The following is a 25,173-nucleotide window of genomic DNA, read 5'->3' as shown; positions in this document are numbered from 1 at the left end:
AGAGTTTGTTTTTTGGTGCATGCTCAAATCGTTGTATTCAACTTGAAATAACAGAGAAACGGTCGAGTTTAGGTGTATAATGGTATCAATACTTTTTGTACGCTTGAAAAGTCCTTTAAAATAAGCAATACATTCAAACTAAGCGAGATGTGCTGCAAAAAATTGATGACTAATGTATTTTAAGAAAAAATGAGAAGTAGATATATTTAACCGCTCATCCACCAAAATTGAAATGCATCGTTTTCCTTCTACAATACCTTTTATTATAGTGTCATTTCTATGTTCAAAAAGTTGGATGGGTTTAAAGTGAATGGTTTTTGAAAAAAATCAGGTCAAATTATAGAGCGCATTTTTAAATTTTCTTAAAAATCTTCCTTTTTCTCCATGTAACTCGAAAATGGATATAAAGGGAAACCACGAACTCCAACTCCATGTAAGACGAAAAAAGGATACCATACAAAAATGTAGGGTTTTTTTAGATAAAATTTTGTTTTTGATTTTCATTACTGTGTCTCTCTTATCATTTTCGAGTTACATGAAAAAAGGAATATTTTTAAGAAAATTATTCTAATCTTATTTTTTTCAAAAACTATTAATTTTAAACCTGTCCAACTATTTGAACATAGAAACAACACTATAATAAAAGGTATTGTAGAAGGAAAACGATGCATTTAAATTCTGGTGGATGAGGGGTTAAATATACTGCTCATTTTTTCTTAAAATACATTAGTCATCAAATTTTTTGCAGCATATCTCGCTTAGTTTGAATGTAATCGACATTTAATATTGCTTATTTTAAAGGTCTTTTCAAGCCCTATAAAAGGTATTGGTAGCATTGTACACCTAAAATAGACTGTTTCTCTGTTATTTCAAGTTGAATACACCGATTTGAACATGCGCCAAAAAACAAACTCTTTTCACCTACCATATCTCTTTTTGTATTATAACTAGAAGATTTATGAAGGAACGAATCTCTTTGTTTCTTTATAAGCTACAAAAATGCTTTATATAGTTTTTTTTAGTCAGATGCATAGTTTTTAAGGTATTCGAAAAAAACAGTTCGAAAAGGTGTTGTTTCAATGAAAATGGCCAATTTTCAACCACCAATAACTCAAAAATTATAGTTTTCAAAAAAATTATACAACAGTTTTTGCTTAGACTTGGGTTTTCCAGCCACTTCTGTAGTTATTTTAACCAAAAAAATGTTCACCCCCGAAAAGGGGTGGGAACCGCCCCCAAGATAAAAGCGCACATCGGCATATGGTAGACTTTGAATTAGGAGATAAGTAGAGGCTATTCCCAAAATTTCATTAAAATCCATGCAGTAGGATAAAATTCGGAGGTAATATCCTGTTTTTGCTCTCATTGACTGGGGTATACTTACCGGAATGATACTGAATAGAAAGACAAATTAAAAGACAAGTTGCAGATTCTAGGTGTATTAGATATGTGGAATCCTCTATAGGTACATCAACTATTATACCAACTAAAGCACCTATGAATGCTTCCATTGTATTTCCACTGCCCTTGAATTCTATATGCTTCATTAGATCGTCTTCCCTTAGAATTTCTGTGAAAAATTTCAATACGCATCTTATCAGGAACAAAATGTTGTACAGTTGCCAGTTAAAAAGATTTCTAAAACAAAGATTTATGAAATGAAAATAACCTTGATTCAAATCGGGTCTCTTGCCATCCCTTGACACGTGTTTCTAGGTCTACCTGTTATCAAGAGAGCTTTGCAAGAATACCGATCTGAATCAAAACATCTGTTCTGCTCGGTATAAATAATGAAATGTTATCCTATCTACTTACTCCAACACCCTGTATGCAATATGTTACCAAACAATATACATAATTACATATATTTACTTACGCTTGTGTTGATGTAGATGATAACAATTCAGTAGACCTTTCCAGAAATATTTGAATAAGGGTACTAAAATTTCCAGAGGTTGGATTGTTCTTGACTAGAGCTTGTAGAAGAGGTTCAATTCTTGTTTCTAAAGACAACTGGTCATTTCTAAAATTTGAACACAAATAAAACAAAGTAATATACTTATTTGAATAAGATCCTTTCAGTATAATTATAATATAAGTAAGAGGCAAATTATTAATTCCTACTTTGGTAAGTAATTGAATATCTCTTTTGAATTTCAGCAAAACTGAATTTTGCTGACATTTTGGGACCGAAAAAAATATGTAAAAAAGTTTGCCAGTCAAGACTCCGGGCTTCCCCCTAAAACCACCCCTTGTCTAGGGGGAAAACAGAAAATATTGGTAACCCAAGAATCTGCATGCCATAGAAAAAAATATTTCAACAAGAAATGTAACTTGATTATATAACTTAATTCATGGTCATAAATTCTGTATCTCACTCTTAAATAAAATTGGTCTACGTGTACCTTCAAGAACCACCCGTTCTGTGACCACCTTCCACGAGGTCATTAACCGTACAAACTATGGTTCAAGTTCCTATCTCTGTAAATACTATTAAATTAGCAAATACATTATCTCCGCATATTGATTTCTTTATGAACGACTTTACTGCGTTTTCCACACAATTACATTTATATTTAACTTAATGTTCTAATTTCAAGACTGATTTGTCAATTACTATTATTGTCTTTTTAGATAGACTTACTTTATTTATTTAGATTAGATTATTATTTAGATTTTTTACTTTATATTATAGGACTAGCTCTCAATTGTTAAATGAGAGCAAGTAATTTTATTTTTTTGTTGTTGTTTATTATGTATTTACCAATTTTGTACCTACTAGCACTAGTTCTTATTTTGAATTGTTTTTATAATTTGTGTGACATTTTAATTGTATCATGTACTAATGGACTTCGGCCCGTCAATAAATAATAAATAAATAATGTAGCGGAGAAAATTTTGAACAAAAATTTTTATTAGCACTTTTTGTGTAGGATGAACAACTCTCAGAAGCAACGCTTGAATCGATCAGTGATTTTGAATGTCAGTTACACACGTCAAATCAATTTAACACCTTGACGGACAGTGCGTCAAATCTATAAGCAAGTGTTGTGACACTATAAAATAGGGAAATTGCTGAATTTCCTTTAGCGCTTTTAGTATACGGAAACAATGAGCTTTTTAACATTTCTTGTAAACATGGACAACAACCATGTACCTATGTCATGTCACATTTCATATGCATCAAACGTATTTTGTAGATGTACAACTCGTTATTTTATAAATGTCGTCTATAAACGTTGTGTCATATTACATCAATGGAAATTTGACGTCTATAGACGTTTTGTCTGTCAATGTGTTAAACATAGCTTACTGTAACAGAATAAAATATACACATGATAATTTACATATACAGTAGAGCGTCGATTATCCAACTGTCGATCAACGGAACGACCGGTTATCTGAACTCACAACTCCCGTGCCCCGCACTCGAGTACTGAGCAAGCGTTGGTAATTAACGCTTAAAATATCTTCAATTGTGTATCCAAAAATATGTTGTTGCAAAGACTGCACTTTTTTGGTTAATTGCTATTTGTCATTATCAAGGTATAAACAAATATACAGTTATATAAATATGGTTGTTATTCACTTGTGGATAAATATGTATGACAATCTCAATATAGTTCGATTATCTGAACAAATCGGTTTTCCAAACACCCATGTCCCCCAATTAGTTCGGATAATCGACGCTCTACTGTATGTAATTTTATATTTTATATTTAATATGTAACATAATTTTAATAAAATTTGTATCAACTGGGTGGTAAAAATTCGATAACTTTTGATTACAGTGTCCTATCAAAAAAAATCACAATGGTTTTTACAGGTGAAAAGTGCAGCTATCGTATGAAATTTTTGCTTTTTGTTACAAATGAAGTAAGTTTCCATAAAACTGTTAAATAAATGTTTCTGATTTTTGTTATTTTTTAAGATTCTCATGAGAATTTATCACTTCCATTGACTGGTCACTATGGAATTTCCATTTTTGTAACCTAATGTTCAAACTTATAACCTTTTCACCTTTAAAAGTCATTTTGATTTTTGTCGACAGGACACTCTGATCGAAAGATATCGAATTTTTACCATCAAATTGATACAAATTTTATTTAAAAAATTTATTTCTGAGGGAACATTCATTCTACAAAAAAAGTGCTAATAAACATTTTGTTCAAAATTATTTCAGCTACATTTCTTATTTGAAATATTTTTTCTATGGCACACAGATTTTTGGTACTTACATCAATGTTTTCCAATTCCTTCCTTCAGGGATTTTTAGGGGAAGCCCGGGGTAGCAGTGGCACACTTTTTTGCATCTTTTTTGGGGTCCCCAAATTGATATTCTCAGTAAAATTCAGTTTGTTTGTCTCATGTTAAATGCTAACTTTTTAATATTACCTAATACAAAATTGCTACTTTTTCTAACTTACAGTATCGACAAGATTATATTAGTTTATCAATATTTCTAATGTTTTTTGAAGTTATACTTTTTTACGATCGAGGGTGAAATTTTATACTTTCCTGGCGCATGCGCGGACAGACAGTATGTAGTTCGTTGCTAATCTTTCAAATTATGTATGTATCAGCGCAAATAAGTCATTAAAAGAATATATTAGTGTTTTTAGTAAATGTAATATTTATTATAATTTGTGTCTTTGGATTTGTCTTTCTCGGGAATAAAATATTTTATAATAATAGTAAGTATATTTACTTTAAATTTTAAAGTATTTTTTCACTTGGTCTATTGAATTTGTTAGTATGTATGAGAAATCTTGTAAGCTGTCAAAGCAAAGGGAGTTTGGCTTGGCGGTAGCGTGTTCGACCGGAGATCGAGAGGTCCCTGGTTCAATTCCGTGTATTATCTAACTTTTTTTTTATTTTTAGTATGGTTTTAGTAAAAATTTTTGGAAAGTAGTAGGTAAAAATTAATTTAATCTTTAAATACAAATAACCTGTTGAAAGTATGTTTATTTCGTTGAAATCATATAAAAGAAGTATAACTTCTTATGTGCGTACAAAGTACACACACATTCTTTTTTTTTAATGTTTTTTTATTTGTAATTGCCTGCATTACATATCTTCACTATCAAAATTATATTGATTAGATTATAGGTATCTATGATTATACATATCAAGATATAAAACTAAGACATACCTACTACAAATTTGAAAACACTTATGCACACTACAAAAATATCAATTTAAAATTGGTAGTTTATATAAATGAAATCATAATTAATTTTAATTAAATTCATATGTTTTTAAGTCATTAAAGATAAGAATTCATGGTCTACTTTAATGTTAATTACAACTTTCAATTAACATCGCCTGCTTTTTTTTTGAAGACCAAAAAGAGATGGGAGGATGAAGTAGAAACCCTCCTAAAAATGCCTTCACGGAAAAGAACAGCAGTAAATCGAAATGATTGGAGAAACTTGCTGAAGGGAACCAAGCACCAGTTTGGACTGTAGTGCCATTGAATTGATGAATGGATCTGATTTTTAAGGCTATCCGTCCCCTTTCAACAAGTTTACAACAGAAAGTTAAATAACATTTACTTATATATACCAAAACTTGTATATTACTAAACTTAAAGTTATTTTTAATCACACTATACTTACAATGACGTTGGAGGAATTAAGTTATAGGCCAAAAATCTGTTCCAAAAAGGATCATTTTTTGATATGGGTTCTGTTCCTACAAACCTAACACAATATTCGTTTGTTGACAACTCTAAATTTTTACTTATAGCCTTGCCCATTACTGCTACTAAATTTCATATATAGTTTGTTTAATTAAAATAGTTTCACAAGAACGACTAGATAAATATTTTGGAAGAAATACACATATTCTAAACATTATAACCTGTACACGTATCAAGTTTTGACGTTTCTACATTTTGGATAAAAATTAAATTAGCAGGGATACCAAACGTTCAAATAGAAAATTTCCAAAAATTGTCATTTCCCACTTTTGAGACATTTGCCTTCTATTTTTACTGATTTTATAAAAAGTGCGTACACTTACAAATATGTAGATATTGAAAAGTTTTGTAACTATTAGTATTATTCTTCTTAACTCTCTCTTATAACTACTAACTAAAAAAACGAAAATGCTGTATATAGTTTAGATAAAATTAAAATGAATCATATTAAGATATGATTTGAATAAGTCATTTGCATATCTGTCTTAACGTTAAAATAAATATTTTGTGTAAATCAAATAACAAACTCTTTAAAATTGTATTCTTCCATAGCCACCTTTAAGTCGACTTTACATTACATGATTTATCATGTGATTTGTCATATGATTTGGTCATGGAGTGAAATTTACATGTTTACACTGTGTGATTTGTCATATGATTTTGCATCGTTTTAATACGGCTCGTTTTGTCATAAGGTTGTATATTGTCATGCGGCTCGTCATGGGAAAATCATGTGACAAATCACATGATAAATCATGTATTCTTTTTCTCATGATCATCTTTCAGTGCGTCACAGTTTTTCGATTTCTTTCTAACGCATTAAATTGTATGTGACAGAAAAAAAGGCACGTCGGTAATTACATTTCGTCGGTGACATTTATAACATTTATTATAGTTATTCTAGTTGTCGATAGATGGCGCCATAATAAAAAAAAATATTTTTTTTTAATTAGATAATAATATTACAAATATAATCTGTATAATTTATAAGACTATACAAATCAAAGAAAATACCATTTTATAAATGCAAGAAACACCGCAGATTTGTTTTTATTCCAAATTGAAAATAAAATGTGACAACTGTCAGATTTAACTAAAATGTCATGTTAGAATAAATATGAGGTTTGTTCCAACACGACCAAGAACCGTCAGATTACCGTTTCGTTACTAGATAATTAACGTTCTATGGGTTCCATGGGAACGAAATAATACGTTCCATGGTACTGCGCAGGACGGTGATCGTCGTGAACCGTCCAAAAGTTCATGTTGGAACAAAGCTATCATAAATGTGTATTATCACGGACTTACCTTTTTTCCTATCATTTGTTACGCACTGAAAAATGCTCATGAAAAGGACAATAGTGTAAAGTCGACTTTACTTTACGTTAAGTAAAGGTGAGTCTTCGGAAGTCGGCCCTCTATTTGGCAGCCTGACAATGGGTGCGTTCGGACGACCATAGCGGCTGGCTGGCAGCAGAAATCGGCTGAGTGGTTGCATCCAGCCGTGATAGGGAAAGCTTAGTAAATCTCTCAGCGGCTGGCTTCCAGCGGTGACGTCTGACAGCTACTGCTGGCTCAGCTATCCAGCCGCTGTGGTCGTCCGAACGCACCCAATGTTGCCACATCTAAGACGACGGTCTGGGGAAATTTACGTGACTGATGTTGATGCTGCTGCTGAACATTGACATTTGATCATATGACTGATTGCAGGTTCGTCTTATTAATTTTCAGTCCCTGTTCATATCATTCGTAACGGGTGTTTAAACTTATTATATTATTAAATAACTCACAGGATGGCTAGTCATCAAAGTCAGGGTGTTCAACAATTGTTAGCAGCTGAGAAGCGTGCAGCAGACAAAGTTACAGAGGCCCGAAAACGTAAGTAAAATAATCTTAGAAAACATGAATTTTTGGGTGGATCAGTCACGAGACATAAAGTTAGTTTCTTTATTAGTCTAAGATGAAATTAGACACTTATTTACAAAAACTAACTAGGAAATTCAAATCGATTTATATATTTCCTCAAAATTATCCACATCTTAACTTTATTTTATTGACTAATTTTGATTCTGGCCCCACTTAACATTTGTTTACTTTAGGCAAAGCAAGGAGGCTAAAGCAGGCTAAGGAAGAGGCTCAAGATGAAATCGAAAAGTACCGTAAAGAACGAGAACGCCAGTTCCGTGAATTTGAGGCCAAGCATATGGGCTCCAGAGAAGATGTAGCAGCGAAAATCGAGGTAGACACCAAGAGGAGGATTGAAGAGATGAATAAAGCTATTATCAACCAAAAGGAACCCGTAAGTTTGAGATTAATTTATGTTTTTTGCAAAATTGTTGTGATCACATGATTCAATGGGCTAGTCAAGGTTATTGTATTGATTTTTGTTGTCTTGTGATCTAATATTGAATAGCTCAGTTAAATTATCTATAACATAATTTATTTAACTCAAGGCATCAAAAAAATACAGTAAAACCTCGATATAACGGACTAAATGGGGGGACGTGGTGTCCGTTAATGCCGAAAGTCCGTTATATAAAAATAGGTTTAAAATAAATCAAATAACTTTTTTTAAGTTGTATTTGTACTTTTCAAGTTTGCTGTTTTTTTATAATTAGAAATAAGTCCGCACAATTCTATAATAAAAATTTTATTGAAATTCTTTGCAAAATACAGAGAGGTTTTGAATTTTTTTTCACATTTAACTGGATTTTTTTTGTCCGTTATATCCGAAGTTCCTTAAATAGAGGTCCGTTATATCGAGGTTTTACTGTACATTGTATTTGTTATCTACTTATTTGTAACATGTTTTAATAAGAATTTAAGGAACATGTACTTATTTGTGGCAGTATAAATCATAAGACATTTAGTTCCCTAAAATAAACAAAAAATCTTTGAATCAATGAATACGGTTGTTAAATGTGCATTAAATACCCTGCATTTGATATGAAAACCAAATTTCTACATCTTCAATTATGACCACATCATCTTCCTTGTCTTTTATCTTTATAGAGGTTGCTGTTCCTTCCTTTATAGAGGACACACAGTCCTTCCATCTTCTCCTCGATATTCCTCTACCACTCATTCCATCAACTTATAGCAGGTCTATCCTTCGTTCCACATAGTTTTCATTTCTATGTCCGTACCTCAGAGCAAAACTGTTTTAAGTCCAAAATTTCAGTTTTCTACTTTTTTAGCTCACTGGGCTTAAAATTTTCCGCTCTATTTACTGGTGTTTCTTATTCGCTGTTTCGACTGAAATTGGCCAAAATAGCCTTGTATGAACAGTATTAAGTCCACACTTCGCTTAGAGCAAAACAGTATCTTCTGCACTTCAAATGTATTAGATCCAAAATGGTGTATATGTTTCCCAGGGCAAAACCATATTATGTCCAACAAAAAGTATTATGTCCCACATAATGCAATTCAGGCAAAGCATTAAGTCCACAATCTTTTAAAATTTGGGAAGTTTTTGCCTCACAGAGCAAAAATTTACCAGCAATTTTGGAATCATTAGACAACCATAGATCCAAAAAAAGACAGTTTTTATGTTCCCTTCTTGAAAAAACGGGTATCAAAAGAAAAAGAGAACGAACAGGTGCTCAAGCTAGCCATTGTAACTGGAAATATTTTTTACCATTGAAGAAAAGAGACTAGATATTTCTCAATCTATTGTTAGATGTTCACTTGAAAAAATGCAAACAAGTGGAGTTTTAGAATGTGACAAAAGAGGAAAGCAGCCATCTAAAAATAAAGTAAAGAATGAGGTAAAAGATAGGATTCATAAGCATATAATGGCCTATCCATATCCATATGAAGAATCACATTATAGTCGAAGAAGGACGGCGAACAAATATTTAGTAGGTCTCTAAAATAATTCTACAATGTTTAGGATGTTTAAGGAAGAATGAGATTTGAAAAACATTGCTTCGGACGAAGTAGACAAAGAATGGCTTTACAATCACATTTTTAATACAGAATTTAATTTATCATTAGCTGTTCCTTCAAAAGACACTTGTGATAAATGTGATGAATTTCTAATCAATCTAAAACAGTCAACATCTGAAACTGAGTGAGAAACATTACAAGTGATGGTACAAATTGAAACAAATAGACAAGGAGATGTCCATCAATAGCCCTGAACAAAAAGTTTTAATTATAAATTTACAAACATTTTTTTTCTTGGCCAAAGCTAACTGATCCTCAAAGTTTTTACAGTCTAAAACTCTAGTGTTTTAATTACACAATTTATGATTCAACAGAAAACAGGCGAATCTAATCTAATCTGTCTAATGTGGGATGAATCAATTGCTGGTTGAGGTGGAAACGGAATGGCCTCATGCTTGGTCCAATACATTTATTCATTACCTCAAAGCACAACTTCTATTGTTATTTGGACCAATAATTGCTCATCCCAAAACCGGAACTTACAAATGATTATGTGCTACTTTTATCTATTGTTTGTTTTTTTACCAAGAGGAGCGATTCAAATTTACCGCGCCGTAATGCTTGTTTCTAATTGGTCCAACGGCAGGCGAGTTTACTCCACTAAATTATGACATTGACATTTCTGAAATTGACACTATTATTTAAAATTCAAAAATTATATCGAGTTTTTGTGTTTTTGCGTTATTCCTATAATTTTTTGATTTTTCGTCTGCATTTATATAAAAAACAGTTCTTTTTAGAACTATTTAGCTTCATATTAGTGTCATTACGATAAAAATATGGATTCAATGCCGAGTACTAGTGGTAATTGCCATTCTCCACCTAAAAAACGCGGAGTGAATTTGGGTAGACATTTGTCATCAAATGAAAAACAATTCATTATAAATATGTACAAACAAATAAAAATTGATGATCCTGGAATGAAAATAACAGCCATGGTAGCAAAAATAAAGCAGGCAACAGGTAAGTTTTTCAGAATACCGATTGTTAAAATCAAAGACTTACTAAGTAATGTTCTAATTTTAGGTGTTGCGAATTCAACGATTTACAGAACCATTAAGGAATATAAGCAAACTGGAACTGTAAGATGTCCTAAAAATATTGGCGGTAGACCTGCTGTACTTTCAAGATATGATGAAAAAGTTAAAACATCTGTACGACAGATAGTACACAGCTTCTTTTTCAAGAACGAAATGCCCACTTTAAATAAAATTTTAAGTGAAGTTAACGCAACCGCCCAGATCTTCCAAACATGTGTTGTTCAACATTATATAAATTCTTGAAGCAAATAAATTTTAAGTAAGTAAATATGGGTTAGCCACAATTAATAGTAAATAATAAGTGCAACCCAAAAAATATTCATATTATGTCTGGGTTAGGCAATCAATTAGAGGATATTTTTTCTCATGTTGTAGACAATCTAAATGCAAATTGTTTCATTTGAAAGCTGTATAATTATTTAAATAATCTTTATTTAATTAAATAGTCTTTATTTCATCAAGGAAATATAAACACAGATGACATATATTCTTCTGAAGCGAAATCAGAGCCACTAAAACCGATCAGTCCCCGCCCGGTAAAAAAATCAACAAAAATTTTTAATTCGTTTAAATAAAGATTGTCTAAAGAATTAGACAACATTCAAATAAGAATATTTGTATTTATAACGTTAAAAAGGTACACACGTGGTAAGTTTTTCTAAAAAACATTCTACAACATAGGAAAAAATGTGGTTTTATTTTGTTATAAATAAATTAATTTATTATAACAGAACTAAAGCATATTTTGGATTTACTTATGCACTATTTAGGTGGCTCTACTCGAGTTACCTCAAATTAAAAAAAAATGAAGAAAATTGCTCGATTGGAAGTCGAGAAAGTGCATTTTTTTTTATATATACCGATTTTGAACTTTGAAATTCACCTTTCTTCAACCTAGATTTTATTGTATTTTTATACCAAATAATCGCGGAATATCAATTGTTTTTATTATAGTAATATACCTATTTTATGAGTGTTTTAAACATGAACATTTGTATGGAGAAAGATAAAGGTAAGGTCAAAATATACATTTTATTATTTTGTAGGTACTTGAAGAGAAGTCGAAGAAGTCATCTTATCGAACGTGATGATATCATAAGATGGAGACGTCGTTACCTAACTTCTATAAAAGAATACAGAAGTCAAGGTAAACCAATTTATTACCTTGACGAAACATGGGTAAATGAAGGTCACACCAAAGAGAAAGTGTGGGTAGACACCGATATAAAAAACCGTAGACAGGCTTTTATTGAGGGGTTGTCTACTGGTTTGAAAAATCCATCAGGAAAAGGAAAACGCCTCATAGTTTTACATATTGGATCAGAGTTAGGTTTTGTTAATGAAGGACTTTTACTTTTTGAGGGAAGAAAGACAGAAGATTACCATGAAGAAATGAATGCATCTGTTTTCGAAAATTGGTTTAGTAATATGCTGCAAAAATTACCAAAAAACGCTGTTATTGTAATGGATAATGCAGCATACCACAGCCGAAAATTAGAAAAAATTCCGACAACATCATCAAAAAAGAAAGACATGCAGGAATGGTTAAAAATAAAAAATATTCCTTTCAATTTGGAGATGGTTAGGTCAGAATTATTACATCTGATACGATTAAATAAAAATGAGTATAATATGTATGTAACTGATGAGATGGCTAAAAAAAATGGTCAAATTGTACTGCGGTTGCCTCCATATCATTGTGAGTTGAATCCCATTGAGAAAATTTGGGCTCAAGTGAAAAATGAAGTGGCATTAAAAAACACAACATATAAACTGAAAGAAGTAAAAAATCTTCTGTTACAAGCTCTGGACAATGTAACTCCAACACATTGGCAAAATTGTGTTAAGCATATCCTGAAAGTAGAGGAAAAAATGTGTAAACTAGATGGTATCATGGATAGTGTCATAGAACCACTAATAATTTCAATTGGCAATGATGACAGTGACACCAGTTCCTCAGAAGATGAATAATTGTATGTTCAATACAATTTATTCATCTTCTCAGGAACTTCGCTTCAATGTAATTTTGATTTATTTGAATTTTAACCACAATTTAAGTTTAAAGTTAAATTTATTTGAGATTTAAATTTTTAAAAACAAATCACATGGTATGATTTTTTTGATGGATATTCTTAAGTTGATTTTATGTTTTCGAATGAACTATCTTTCAATAAAGTCGTCCCAGGAACGCAACTCATAGATAAGTATTGGCAACATCGTTTATTTAAAGTTATTTACTTTAAAATGGATAATATAATGTCTGAATCGAGGCCATGAGAGCCAGAGTGGCCTAACTGATATTTACATTACTTTACATAATCAAAGAAAATGATCAGAAGCTAACAATGTTCGATTGTTTTAGTAATTGTATGTTGACCAAGAATCATTATTGGTCAACATACAATTACTAAAACAGTCGAACATTGTTAGTTTCTTATCATTTTCTTTGAATGTAAATATCAGTTAGGCCACTCTGGCTCTCATGGCCTCAATTGTTAATATAAATGAGTCAGATAAAATTAAATTAGAAGTTTTTTTTACCAAGCACCAAAAACAAAATGTATTGCATTTTGATAACGACTTGCGAAGTGGAAATCGAAACGTATCGAAATCAAAAATAAATTTAATTGCAAACTAAAATTGTGGCTTTATTCCCACCTAAAATAGTAAATTGCATCAGATGCCACAAAAAAAAATACTCTCTACCTCTGCTGGACATTAACTCTCTCCCTCCAATTCTGCACTTCTATACCTACCATCCAAATCTGCACTTTTATGTCTACCTACCATCCAAATCTGCTTATTACTTTGAACCACATCTTTCATGATATTTCTGGTCTGACTTTCCATATTATTTGTTATTCTTTTTCCACTCCTAACTCCACTAAAAATTCCCTGCAGTACTTTCGTTTTCTAGATGTCTATTTTCATTTCATCTTTATTATTCATTGTCCAAGTGTAACAAGCATACAATGCCACCGGTCAAATAACTTTCATTATCCCATGGCTCTGCTTCCTTTTAGTAGTATATTTTCTATTTATTTTTCCTCTTCCCCTTTATCAATTATTGTCACTCCCAAATATTTGAATTTGCTATATTCTGTTCTCCTTTGTTTATGATCATCCTTTGAAGTTTTGTTGTTTGGTGCAATGACAATTGGTTTCTAATAAGCATTCGTCAACTACGAAATCTAAGTTCCATAACTTTTCTTCCTCCTTTTTTGCATGCTCTATAATGTACATAGTTTCCAATTTTCTGCAGTGGCTTTCGATAAAGTTTCCTGTAAAATTCTTCTCACATCAAGTAAGTTGTATGCATTGTTGTTTCTAGCTACATCACCCTTTACTTGTGCCCATATTAACTCTTTAGGGTAGTTAAGTTGACAATTATATGAGGGTAAACGAAGTACAGTTATTCCGCCATCTTTAGCTTTTTCATCGATTACATATTTTTATACATTTGTTTGTGTTTTTGAACGCAATTCATGAGTTCTTTTTTAACCATCGTATTATCAAATGTCATCTCTTTTCATTTTAACTAATTAAGTATCTAATGCCTACATAAATCCAAAGTTGGTAGTTTTTCAATTAAACGAGAATGGTTACTAGCATTATCCATTACTATGACAGAATTTTGTGGTATGTTACTAATCATCTGAAAGAAATATTCTTGAAATAGCTCTATTTCCTCATGATAATCTTCAGTGGATCTTGTAGTAAATTTTAATAAACCACCATTTATAAATCCTCTTTCAGATCCAATATGAATAATTATTAGTCTACCTTTTCTAATAGGTGGGTTCAAACCAAACGAATATCCTTCCATAAAATCCTGTCACGAATTGGTAATATTGTTATCAGCCCAACATTTTGAAACAGTTGTATTGTAATGTAATAGTTGTATTCTTGTGTACTTTTATGCAGGTACCTCAGCGTTGATTAAATTTTATTCTGAGATGAGTACTATAATTATTTTATTACTTATTTTGTTTTTATATATATCCTAAAATACTTAATATGTATCAGACCAAATTTTATAGCTACCATTACTTAACACTTGCAAATATCTAAATTGACCAGGGGTAATATTACTTTTCGAAATTGATGTAAAAGTAATTTTATTACTTCACCTTTCAAATTCCTAAACAGCTTCACTTTTTTTATTTGTTAAGAGGACTATGTCATCTGCATAAATAGTATATTATGTATTGCTGTTTACATGTGTAATTAATTTTATATTGCTTTGTCAAATAAACACTTATTTAAAAGGAGAAAAACTCGTACTCATTTATTTTAACATCTAATATAAAAAATACATGTTGAGAAGTACACTAAAAAAGAAACTACATATATCTCACATTATACAAGGATTCAATAATGTATTCTCACAATAAATAAACAAATTCTAGTTGAATATAGATAGAAGAGAAAGACATTACTATATAAATTCAAAACATATATAGTGAAAGTACAATAATAGACTAGCAGTAGACAAGTAGATCTGTCTGTGTGTGTGTTTGGCATCAGACAAAGTCTATTTGCCACAGACTATTAGACAAGTAGATAAAATAAACAGTAGACAAGTAGATAAAATAAACAATAACAAAGCACTGAAATCAGGCTAAATAGCATCTAACATAGCAATACCAACAGTTCATAGCCAATTAAAGTTACCAGGGCTCGATCAAACAACCAATATAAAATATTACAAGAAAAACTAAATGTCAATTGCATAAAACCTTAATACATCCAGTATTTACATATGAATCAGAAATCTGGTTACTTACTTAAAGTGAAGACGACCAATTGGTTACATAGGCAGAACAATATTGATACATATACAAAGAAGAAAAATAAAAAAGGCAGATTTAGAAGAAGATATAATTTTGAACTATACATATACAGGACATACCAGAATCTATATACTAACATTCATCAAAATAGGAGCACATAATAAGAGGAAAGATGGAAGAACATGAAATATTTTCCAAAATAAACAAAGAAATATCAGCTGGACATTAACAGGAGGAAGACCAAAGATTACATATAGGCAAGGAACAAATAGAATAAGACATTGAAATTTTAAAAATAAAAAATTGGAAGAACAAAAAATCAAAATCTTTAAATAGATTGGAATGGAGAAGTAAGTATTCCTGAAGAGACCAAAAGTCAAACAAAAAGAGTTGTCAAGCCAATGATCATGATGATATTTGAGAAATAATAGGCAAAAAATCCCAAAGAAAGACGACCCATTAAATATTAAAAAAAAAACTTTTAATATATTACAAGTATTCAATAATGTATTCTCATTCTCATGCAAAATGTTGTCGAATAAAATGCCTCCTAAAATTTAAACATTGTTCCACATCATTAACATTTCCATTTACCGACAAATCAAGATTTTCTACAAAATCATCATCACCATCATGATGTTCCCTTGCACCCAGATTATAACTTATAATGTACTGTTGTAGCACATATTGCAAGATATGTATTTAATTCGGTTTGTAGACCTTTTGAAGACATGGAAACTGTTTTTTCCAGGTTCCAAATAGCTTTTCGGCAACATTTCTTGTTCTTACATGTGCACTATTGTATCTATTTTCTTGATCATTACCTAAAAAGATATACATATACGTATATATTATACTTACTACAATCACAATAAAGATGCATTAGAAATAAACAAACCAAGAAACATTGAATGTTACGAGGAGCACTCCTAAATAATAATTTACAATTTATATAAGTACATTGTAAATCCCAAATCCTGATTTACAAGGTTTATATATTTTTGTTTATAAATCATGATTAGGGAGTACTCCTCGTAACATTTAAGTGTCTTGGTTTGTTTATTTCTGGTGCATATTTATTGAACAGAATCTCAGAAGTCAGTCAGTGATGCAGACTTTCACTAAACACTAAGAAAACAGAATGTATGATGATCTCTAAGAAGGAACATCAATTTAGACGAATCAGTGTGAACGGTCAACAAATAGAAAGAGTAAATACATACACCTACCTTGGCACGAATGTCAATGAAGATTGAAATCATTCCATAGAAATCAAAATGTAGGATAGAGAAAGCAAGATCTGCATTTCAAGCAATGGCTAAGTTATTCAAATGTCATGATTTGTCAATACCCATAAAAATCAGGTTACTATGATGTTATATCTTTCCTGTACCGTTGTATGGACTTGAGTTGTGGACTCTCACAGATGGCACCTGCAAGTATATTGAGGCTTTTGAAATGTGGCTTTATCATCGAATCCTGAAGATATCTTATAATAACCACATTACTAATCAGAGTGTTTTGCTGAGAATGCAAAAAGAAAAAGAGCTGTTAATCACAATAAAAACAGCCAAAATCGAATACCTCGGTCACATCATGAGGAAAAGTAAAATATATTGACTGCTGCAACTAATCTTTCAAGGATAAGTAGAAGGAAAACGGGGACCAATAAGGCAAAGGATTTCCTGGCTGAAAAATCTACGTACGTGCTTCAACACAACAACCACAAATCTTTTTAGAGCAGCAGTGTGCAAAGTATAGATTGTCATGATGGTCGTCAACATCCGAAACGGATAGGCACTACAAAAAGAAGAAGAAGCATCTTTATTGTGATTTTAGTATATTTATCTATCAAATAACCTATTTATTTAGGCCAATTATCAATAAATACCTGGCTGTAATACTGAAGTAAATAGATATTTGTCTGCATATCTACTATTGCCAATTAATTATCCTGGAATTTCACTCTTTCTCATGATACCTCTTAATGCACTTAGATCAAATATTAAGCTAACATAACTTGACCCCGTTGCCCTGTTGACCTTGTTGTTCACCAAAAACATTCATAATCTCGCTTCTAGAACATGAAAGAGCTACAATTCATTTATGTAATAAGGGCCTGAATAACAAATGTAAGTCTGTACCTGTAATTTGAAATGGACAACTTCATAAAAACTGGTTATATTCCTATAAAGTAGCATAAAATCTTTGTTGTTTAAGTTATTGCAGCTGATGAAATTCAATATTGTAAAATTCCATTGGATTTGATATAATTTTATCACATGGCTTTCCTATACTTTCTGGGCGATTTTCTTCTACAATATAAGAAATAAACTCTAAAAATTCTTCAACTTCTTCATACCAATCCAACATTTTTTATTGTAATTAGAAAAACAAAAGAAATATATACCTACATATTGGAAGTAAATTGGAAAAAATTATTCAAACAAACCAACAACAAAATAGTGAGAGTGAGGTTAGAATCGACGTGTTCTTCTTATTTACTCTTTTCTTGGCTTGCATACTTGTGACAATCGACGTGTGAGGTTCTCCGATCGTGATTACTGAATTACCGTAAAGCCGACATAATGAACGAAAAAAGAAGATGAATTTGGTGACTTTTTCTTGGGTGTGAATCTGTCTTCTTAGTTTACTCCTCTTGGTAAAAAAATAAACTATACTTTCAAGATATCCACATAATATAAAAGAAATCACTTATTTCTTAATATTATTATATTAAGAATATTAATATATAATATAATATATAATATTAATTTTGCTGCAGTTCGGTACCTAAGACGCAATGTTTTAATTCTGCGCCAAGTTGTTGTATTTCTTCCCGGAAACTGTGACATAATTCTTGCAGTTTTCGCATCTTAAAAAGGATTTTCTTCTAATCTCTCCAAAAGCGTACAATCTTCATGAGCAGTAGATATTTTTGGTCTTCCAGAACCTTGCTTTCTTCCGAGAGTTTCTTGTTCTCTCCATCTTTTATTAATATTAAAAGCTGTTGTTCTGCTTACGTTAAAATGTATTTGTTGATTGTTTGCTGAACCAGTCGACTCACGTTTATCCAACAGATTTTATTAATCATTTTGTTGGTAGGACAATTGAAGCGCTTATTGTATAAAGGGTATAAGTCCACAAAACTTAGTTTTGAGAAAAATGAAAAAACTATTTAGTTTAGAAACTTGATGATCTATCAAATTTTGATCTACAGATGAAATGTAGAAGGAGACTAGTGTAACATGTAGAGTGACATGTGATACAGCAAACTTGGCTTTGAAAACGATTAAGGTCAAAAAGTCGTTTTTAAAGGCTGGTACTTTTATTCCTTTATACAATCAATGAATAAAAGATGAAATGGTGCTGCTTCTCTACAGTTAAATTTTTAATTTATTTATAAAAAAAGGTTTATTATTACAAACAAGACCTAAAATACATCGTAAGACTAACTAACGTCAGCTAATCGAAGTAATAAAATAAACGACAAAGTGCAACAAACGGTGGTGGCGCCACAAGAATTATTGTATAAAGGTAATCAGTCCCGGACTAGTTCCCTTTATACGCTCAACAAAAATTTTATCGTGCGATATTTTGCCATATTTTGCGTACAGTGAGAGATACAAATTTCCTTTATAGACTCGTCGATCCGTCGACATTGGTTTAACAAAATGTATATCTCACTTTAATTTCGTACTGAAGTGGACTTATTCCTTTTATACAATGAGCGATTCAATTATGGAGATCATAAAATGGACGAAGCACATGGTACTTTCCCAAACAGAACATCCATTTTAATAAAACGATTTTATCATTTGTACATGTTTTTTTTTTAACACAATGTTCATGCATGGACATTGAGATCAGTCTGTATTTGTCAATACAGACTGAATAAATGGCTGTTTTGTTTCACAGGGGCAAAGACTATAACTTCGTTTCACTTACTTACTTACTTTTTACTTACTCACTTTCTACTTATTTTTTCCCTAATATTATTAACCAGCTGAATCTGTCATTTCAAAAAAGGACATAAGTCCATTCATTAAAATTTCCATTCTGTTTCATTAGAAAGGGGAATAAGTCCAGGATTTGTGCCCCATTCAAACAGACTTCAATTTTTGTTTGTCTTGTGGTATATGAAGATGTGCCCTTTAAAAAAAACATGTAAAACGCTTCAAGGCATAAAATGACACCACAAAGTGATATTTAAAAGAATTGACTTATTATGCTGTTTTTGAAATGACTAGTCAATTAGTTTCTAAAAAGCCTTAGTAGTATAAAGCACATATGTATTTCTCCGTTTTCTTTAAGTATTTTTCAATTCTTTAAGGGTCAGACTCCACTTGCGATTTGTAGTTTAGTAGTATAAAGCAAATATGTATTTATCCGTTTTCTTAAGTATTTTTCAATTCTTTAAGGACCAGACTCCACTTGCGATTTGCAGTAGCGAATATTGAACACATTTTTCAAATACAGGTCAATCAATGATTATTTAGTCGCAAATGGATTGACTTGTATTTGAAACAATGTGGTCATTCTTCGCGACAAAACAATCACGCCACTACAAATCGCAAATGGAGTCCGGCGCTAATTGTGTAAGTTATATATTTAGTGGAATTTTTCTTTTCCAGGTCATTCAAGAGATCTTAAAGTTGGTTTATGACATCAAACCAGAAGTCCACAAGAACTACCGTCAATAGTTGACAGGTGCAATATGTAGTTAATAGGGACTAAAATCACTTAACTGTTTATAGATGTTTCATTCCATTTTATTGTACTTCCTTTCTTTTTGTAGCCGTTTTAGACTATTTACAGCAAAACTTTTGAGTTACTACATGAAGATACTTATATAATGTTAAAATGTACTAAGTGATATATTAAAAGTATTGTGTTTTCATTTGTTTTTAATTTAAACCTTTCCCTAATCAGAGATGGTAAGAAGTATTAGTAATTCATTGCAGTAGTTTGGAAACCACTTATGGAGTGAAATTGTTAGTGTCTTTACTTTAAAAAAGTATTTAAAATGGTTAGCATGTTCTATCTTCTCTCCATCAAGAGAAAGCAGACCTTGATCTATATTAATCTTTCCAACTACCATCCACTTTGACATTGCAATCTTAATTTTATGGCCTCTCTGATAACTTGTTTCACTGACTAGAGTTACGAATGTCTGGAGATCTCATAAATTTCCTGCAAGAAGAGATGTATCATCAGCGTATCTGATATTGTTTCCAAAGTCTCCCTAAAGATTTTTTCACGATTTGGAGTTTTATGTTTTAAATATTGATTAAAAATCCCGAAATTTAAAACTTATCAGGAACTAGATAGATAGAATTTATTCATCCGCAAAGATTTTACACAATTCTTAGTTTACACTAAGTGTAAGTTTACACAATTCTTACAAAAAATGTATAAATCTTATCGGACTAGTCAAAGTTTTAGTACAATATATAGTAAAAATACATATGATTAAAATAAAACAGTGATTACAATAAAATAAATAAGAAATAAAAGTTACAAATAAAAATTTAGAACTGTTATTGCAAAAATGTTAAAAAATTAAAAATCCATCAATACTGTAGAATGTGTTATCCATTAAAAATGAATACACAGTTTGGCGAAAACCTTTATGTGAAGAATTACTGAGAGTTAATATAATGACTATTTTATTGTAACATTTTATTCCAATATATTCAGGTGCATGTTGGGATACACCTAATCTAGAGAAAGGTTGTCGAAAATTAGATTTAACTCTAGTATCATGTGAGTGAATGTCCTCATTTCTGTCAAACTTAAGCTTGTTTTCCTCGATGTGCAATATTAATCGGAAAATTAAAAGGCTAGGTAGTGTTAAAATATTAGACTTCTTAAATAGTCGCTTGCAACTATCCGAAAATGGAACGCCATACATACTTTTTAAAACTTTATTTTGAGCTATAAATGCCCGTTCAAAATGAGATGAGCAACCCCAAAATATTAAGCCATACTGAAGTACAGACTGGACTAAACTAAAGTAAATCATTCGCAATATATCAAATGAGACAGTTTCTCTTAAATTTCGCATTATATAGCTACATGTACTTAACTTTGCCGATACATGATTCACGTGAGTTTCCCATGTAAGTTTATGATCTAGGGCAGTGGTGCTCAGACTTACACTGCCTGCAGTGGCGTAGCTGAAGATTGGTGGGCCCCCGTATTGTAAACATTTACTAAAATATGTGTAAATGACAATATTTGGCCTTTATTTAATAAGTCTTCATCAGTTCGTGTTACTTAATAGATTTTTTGGGAATAAACATGAAAACCTATATACCTTCATGAGTTCTTAATCCAGTAAACCTAAACCTATTAGTAAGTTGTTGCAAGATTATATCGAAATTTACATTGAAAACATTAGCTGCAAAACTTTTTTTGGAATGTTATTTTTTCGTCGCAGCTGAGCTCGTCGTAAATTTTTTTATACGTTTTTTCGGTTTATTTTTAAATTTCGGTATAATCCCCACTATTCTGCTATTCCTGCTGCTTCTGCTAAAATTTCGGATAACGAATTTCTCAGTTCTTGAAGATTATCACGAGTTTTTTCAAAAAGTTGAAGGACCGTTAACTCTGCCCTTTCAGATTGCACAAGTTTTGATGTTAGTTGAATAAAATTAAGTATTTTAGATTGAATAGTAATGTTAACGGCAAATTCAAAATTATTCATCATCATCATTCTCTTTGCCTTATCCCTATGCGGGGTCGGCTTCCCTAATTGCATTTCTCCACACAATTCTATCTTGGGCCATATCAATGTTAATCCCCTTTACCAACATGTCCTGCCTTATCGTCTCCCCCCAGCTCTTCTTTGGTCTTCCTCTCCTACTCCTTCCAGGAATCTGCACTTCAGCTATTCTTCGTATTGGGTGGTTAACGTCTCGACGTTGAACATGACCAAACCATCTTAACCTATGCTCTCTCATTTTGGCATCAATTGGTGCCACACCTAGACTTCCCCTAATATACTCATTTCTAATTTTATCCTTCTTTGTCACTCCACTCATCCATCTAAGCATTCTCATTTCCGCCACATGCATTCGCTGTTCCTCTTTCTTTTTCACTGCCCAACATTCAGTTCCGTACATCATAGCTGGTCTTATGGCTGTTTTATAGAATTTTCCCTTCAGCTTCATTGGAATTTTTCTGTCACACAACACACCACTCGCTTCTTTCCACTTCATCCATCCAGCCCTAATTCTACTGCATGCATCTCCATCTATTTCTCCATTACTCTGTAATACCGATCCTAGGTACTTAAAACTATTGCTTTTTACAATCATTTCACCATCCAAAGATACCATTTTATTTGTAGTAGCTCCATCTTTAAATGAACATTCCAAATACTCTGTTTTTGTCCTACTAAGTTTTAAACCTTTTTCCTCCAGAGCTTGTCTCCACTGTTCCAGTTTTTGTTCTAAGTCTCTTTCACTATTTCCTACTAACACGACATCATCAGCATACATTAAGCACCATGGAATGTTACCCTGTATTTTCGCTGTTATCTGGTCCAAAACTAATGAGAATAAATACGGACTAAGCACAGAACCTTGATGCAATCCTACTTTCACATGAAATTTATCAGTCTCTCCCACACCTGTCCTAACACTAGTCGTTACTCCCTCATACATATCCCTCACAATCTTTACATATTCACCAGGGACTCCTTTCTTATTGAGTGCCCACCACAGAATCTCTCGAGGAACTCTATCATATGCTTTCTCAAGATCAATGAATACCATATGAGCGTTTGTTTCTTTACTCCTGTATTTTTCCATCAACTGCCTTATAATGAGAATTGCATCTGTTGTTGATCTACCCTGCATAAAGCCAAATTGATTCTCGGATATTTCGGTTTCTTCACGTATCCGTCTATCAATTACTCTTTCCCATATTTTCATGGTGTGGCTAAGCAGTTTTATAGCCCTGTAGTTTGTACATTGTTGTATATCTCCCTTGTTTTTGTAAACAGGTACCAGTATACTGCTTCTCCATTCGTCTGGCATTTGTCCAACTTCCATAATTCTATTAAATAGACCTGCTAGCCACCTTGTTCCTGTCTCTCCCAATGCTCTCCATACTTCCCCAGGAATATCATCTGGTCCTACCGCTTTTCCTTTCTTTATTTTTTGAAGCGCTTGAGCCACTTCCTCGTTGGTTATTTTGGTGACCATTGCTGCTACTGTCTCCGTTGACTCTACAGGCTGTCTGTCAAATTCTTCATTTAATAAGCTGTCAAAGTACTTTCTCCATCTCTTTTTGACATCCCTTTCGTGAACTAGTATTTTATTATTTTCATCTCGGATACATCTAATCTGATTAAAATCTTTTGCTTTCTTTGCTCTCTGTTTGGCTATTTTATATATCTTCGTTTCGCCTTCCCTGGTATCAAGTTGATCGTATAGGTTTGAATACGCTTCTGCTTTAGCTTTTGCCACTGCTACTTTCGCTTTCTTTTTGGCGACCATATAGTTTTGAAGATCTATGTCCGATCTGGTTTCTTGCCACTTTTTATATAATTTTCTCTTCTCTTTTATGTTTCCTTGTACTTCATTTGACCACCACCAAGTCTCTTTATCTTCAAAAATAAATTCAAAATTATTCATATGCTCAAATAATGCATTAGCTTCTAATTTTTCATAGTTTTTTTGATATTCTTTTTCTCATGATCATCTTTCAGTGCGTCACAGTTTTTCGATTTCTTTCTAACGCATTAAATTGTATGTGACAGAAAAAAAGGCACGTCGGTGATTACTTCTAGTTCTGTGATTATTCTAGTTGTCGATAGATGGCGCCATAATTAAAAAAATATTTTTTTTAATTAGATAATAATATTACAAATATAATCTGTATAATTTATAAGACTACACAAATCAAAGAAAATAACATTTTATAAATGCAAGAAACACATTTGATTTGTTTTTATTCTAAATTGAAAATAAAATGTGACAACTGTCAGATTTAACTAAAATGTCATGTTAGAATAAATGTCATAAATGTGTATTATCACGGACTTACCCTTTTTCCTATCATTTGTGTTGAATACCCAGTAAAAATAAGCAACGGCAAATCTAGGGGATTTTTGTTATTGTATGATGTAGTTGGAAACAATGTTATATAAGTGTCAGATGTCAACTGTAAGCAAAAATAAGTGTCAAAGAAAAATAAATGTTGATTTTGGTGTTTAAGTTATTTGTAGAATTATTGAGTTTTCTTTTAAAATAAAACTGACTAGAAGTACTTCGGTGTTTAATTAACATCCACGCAATTCTGCAAAACATCAGGTTATGGCCCAGATCACTTGTTTCGTGAGTATTTCGCCAGTAAAAAAGTCAGTGTTGAAGAGCCTGTGTCGGTAGTTTGCCGCGGCCAACGAAAATAAAAAAAAAGAAAAGGTGAAAAAGAAGCTCGAGTATATATACATAAAAAAAGAAAAACATAAATCCGAAAAATGGAAAATTCATCGGCTGCGTTGAAACTTAGTGGTGGTGACAACTGGGTAGCCTGGAAATTTCAAACAAGGGTAGTGCTAAAAAGCCGTGGTTATTATGACATAGTAATAGGAAAGTCTGTGAGACCGAGCACTACTGGAGATGACCAAAAGAAATGGGATGCTAGTGATTCAAAAGCACAAGAATTTATAGTAACCAGA

At 31.7% G+C, this 25,173-nt stretch overlaps 2 protein-coding genes and 1 pseudogene across 2 annotated transcripts in view; 2 read left to right on the top strand and 1 right to left on the bottom strand.

Annotated features, from left to right (window-relative positions):
* Positions 1-5,972, bottom strand: part of LOC126883317 (dymeclin) — a 65,987-nt gene extending 60,015 nt beyond the window's left edge. Inside the window, exons 1-3 of the mRNA XM_050648694.1 lie at positions 5,619-5,972; positions 1,877-2,023; positions 1,385-1,638 (exon numbers count right to left, since the gene is read on the bottom strand). Of these exons, the coding sequence (XP_050504651.1) occupies positions 1,385-1,638; positions 1,877-2,023; positions 5,619-5,758 (541 nt within the window). The 5' untranslated portion in view covers positions 5,759-5,972. The remainder of the gene's footprint in view (positions 1-1,384; positions 1,639-1,876; positions 2,024-5,618) is intronic.
* A 1,393-nt stretch (positions 5,973-7,365) lies between these two features.
* On the top strand, positions 7,366-20,380 carry LOC126883319 (V-type proton ATPase subunit G-like). The gene is made up of 3 exons (XM_050648695.1): positions 7,366-7,579; positions 7,801-8,000; positions 20,117-20,380. Exons 1-3 carry the CDS (start codon positions 7,495-7,497, stop codon positions 20,183-20,185), a joined length of 354 nt encoding a protein of 117 aa, XP_050504652.1. The 5' UTR covers positions 7,366-7,494; the 3' UTR covers positions 20,186-20,380.
* On the top strand, positions 8,007-20,190 carry LOC126883318 (uncharacterized; annotated as a pseudogene).
* Positions 20,381-25,173: the final 4,793 nt, after the last annotated feature.

This window comes from Diabrotica virgifera, chromosome 4, assembly GCF_917563875.1.
Source record: "Diabrotica virgifera virgifera chromosome 4, PGI_DIABVI_V3a".
In the NCBI taxonomy this organism is placed as follows: Eukaryota; Metazoa; Arthropoda; class Insecta; order Coleoptera; family Chrysomelidae; genus Diabrotica; species Diabrotica virgifera.
Note: the sequence above shows the minus strand (reverse complement) of the source record. Positions and strands in the feature narration are given on the sequence as shown.

Coding starts and splice junctions, on each gene's coding strand:
- LOC126883319 (XM_050648695.1), top strand. CDS start 7,495: ATGGCTAGTCATCAAAGTCAGGGTGTTCAACAATTGTTAGCAGCTGAG. Junction 7,580..7,800: donor AGTTACAGAGGCCCGAAAAC/GTAAGTAAAATA, acceptor TGTTTACTTTAG/GCAAAGCAAGGAGGCTAAAG. Junction 8,001..20,116: donor TTATCAACCAAAAGGAACCC/GTAAGTTTGAGA, acceptor TTTCTTTTCCAG/GTCATTCAAGAGATCTTAAA.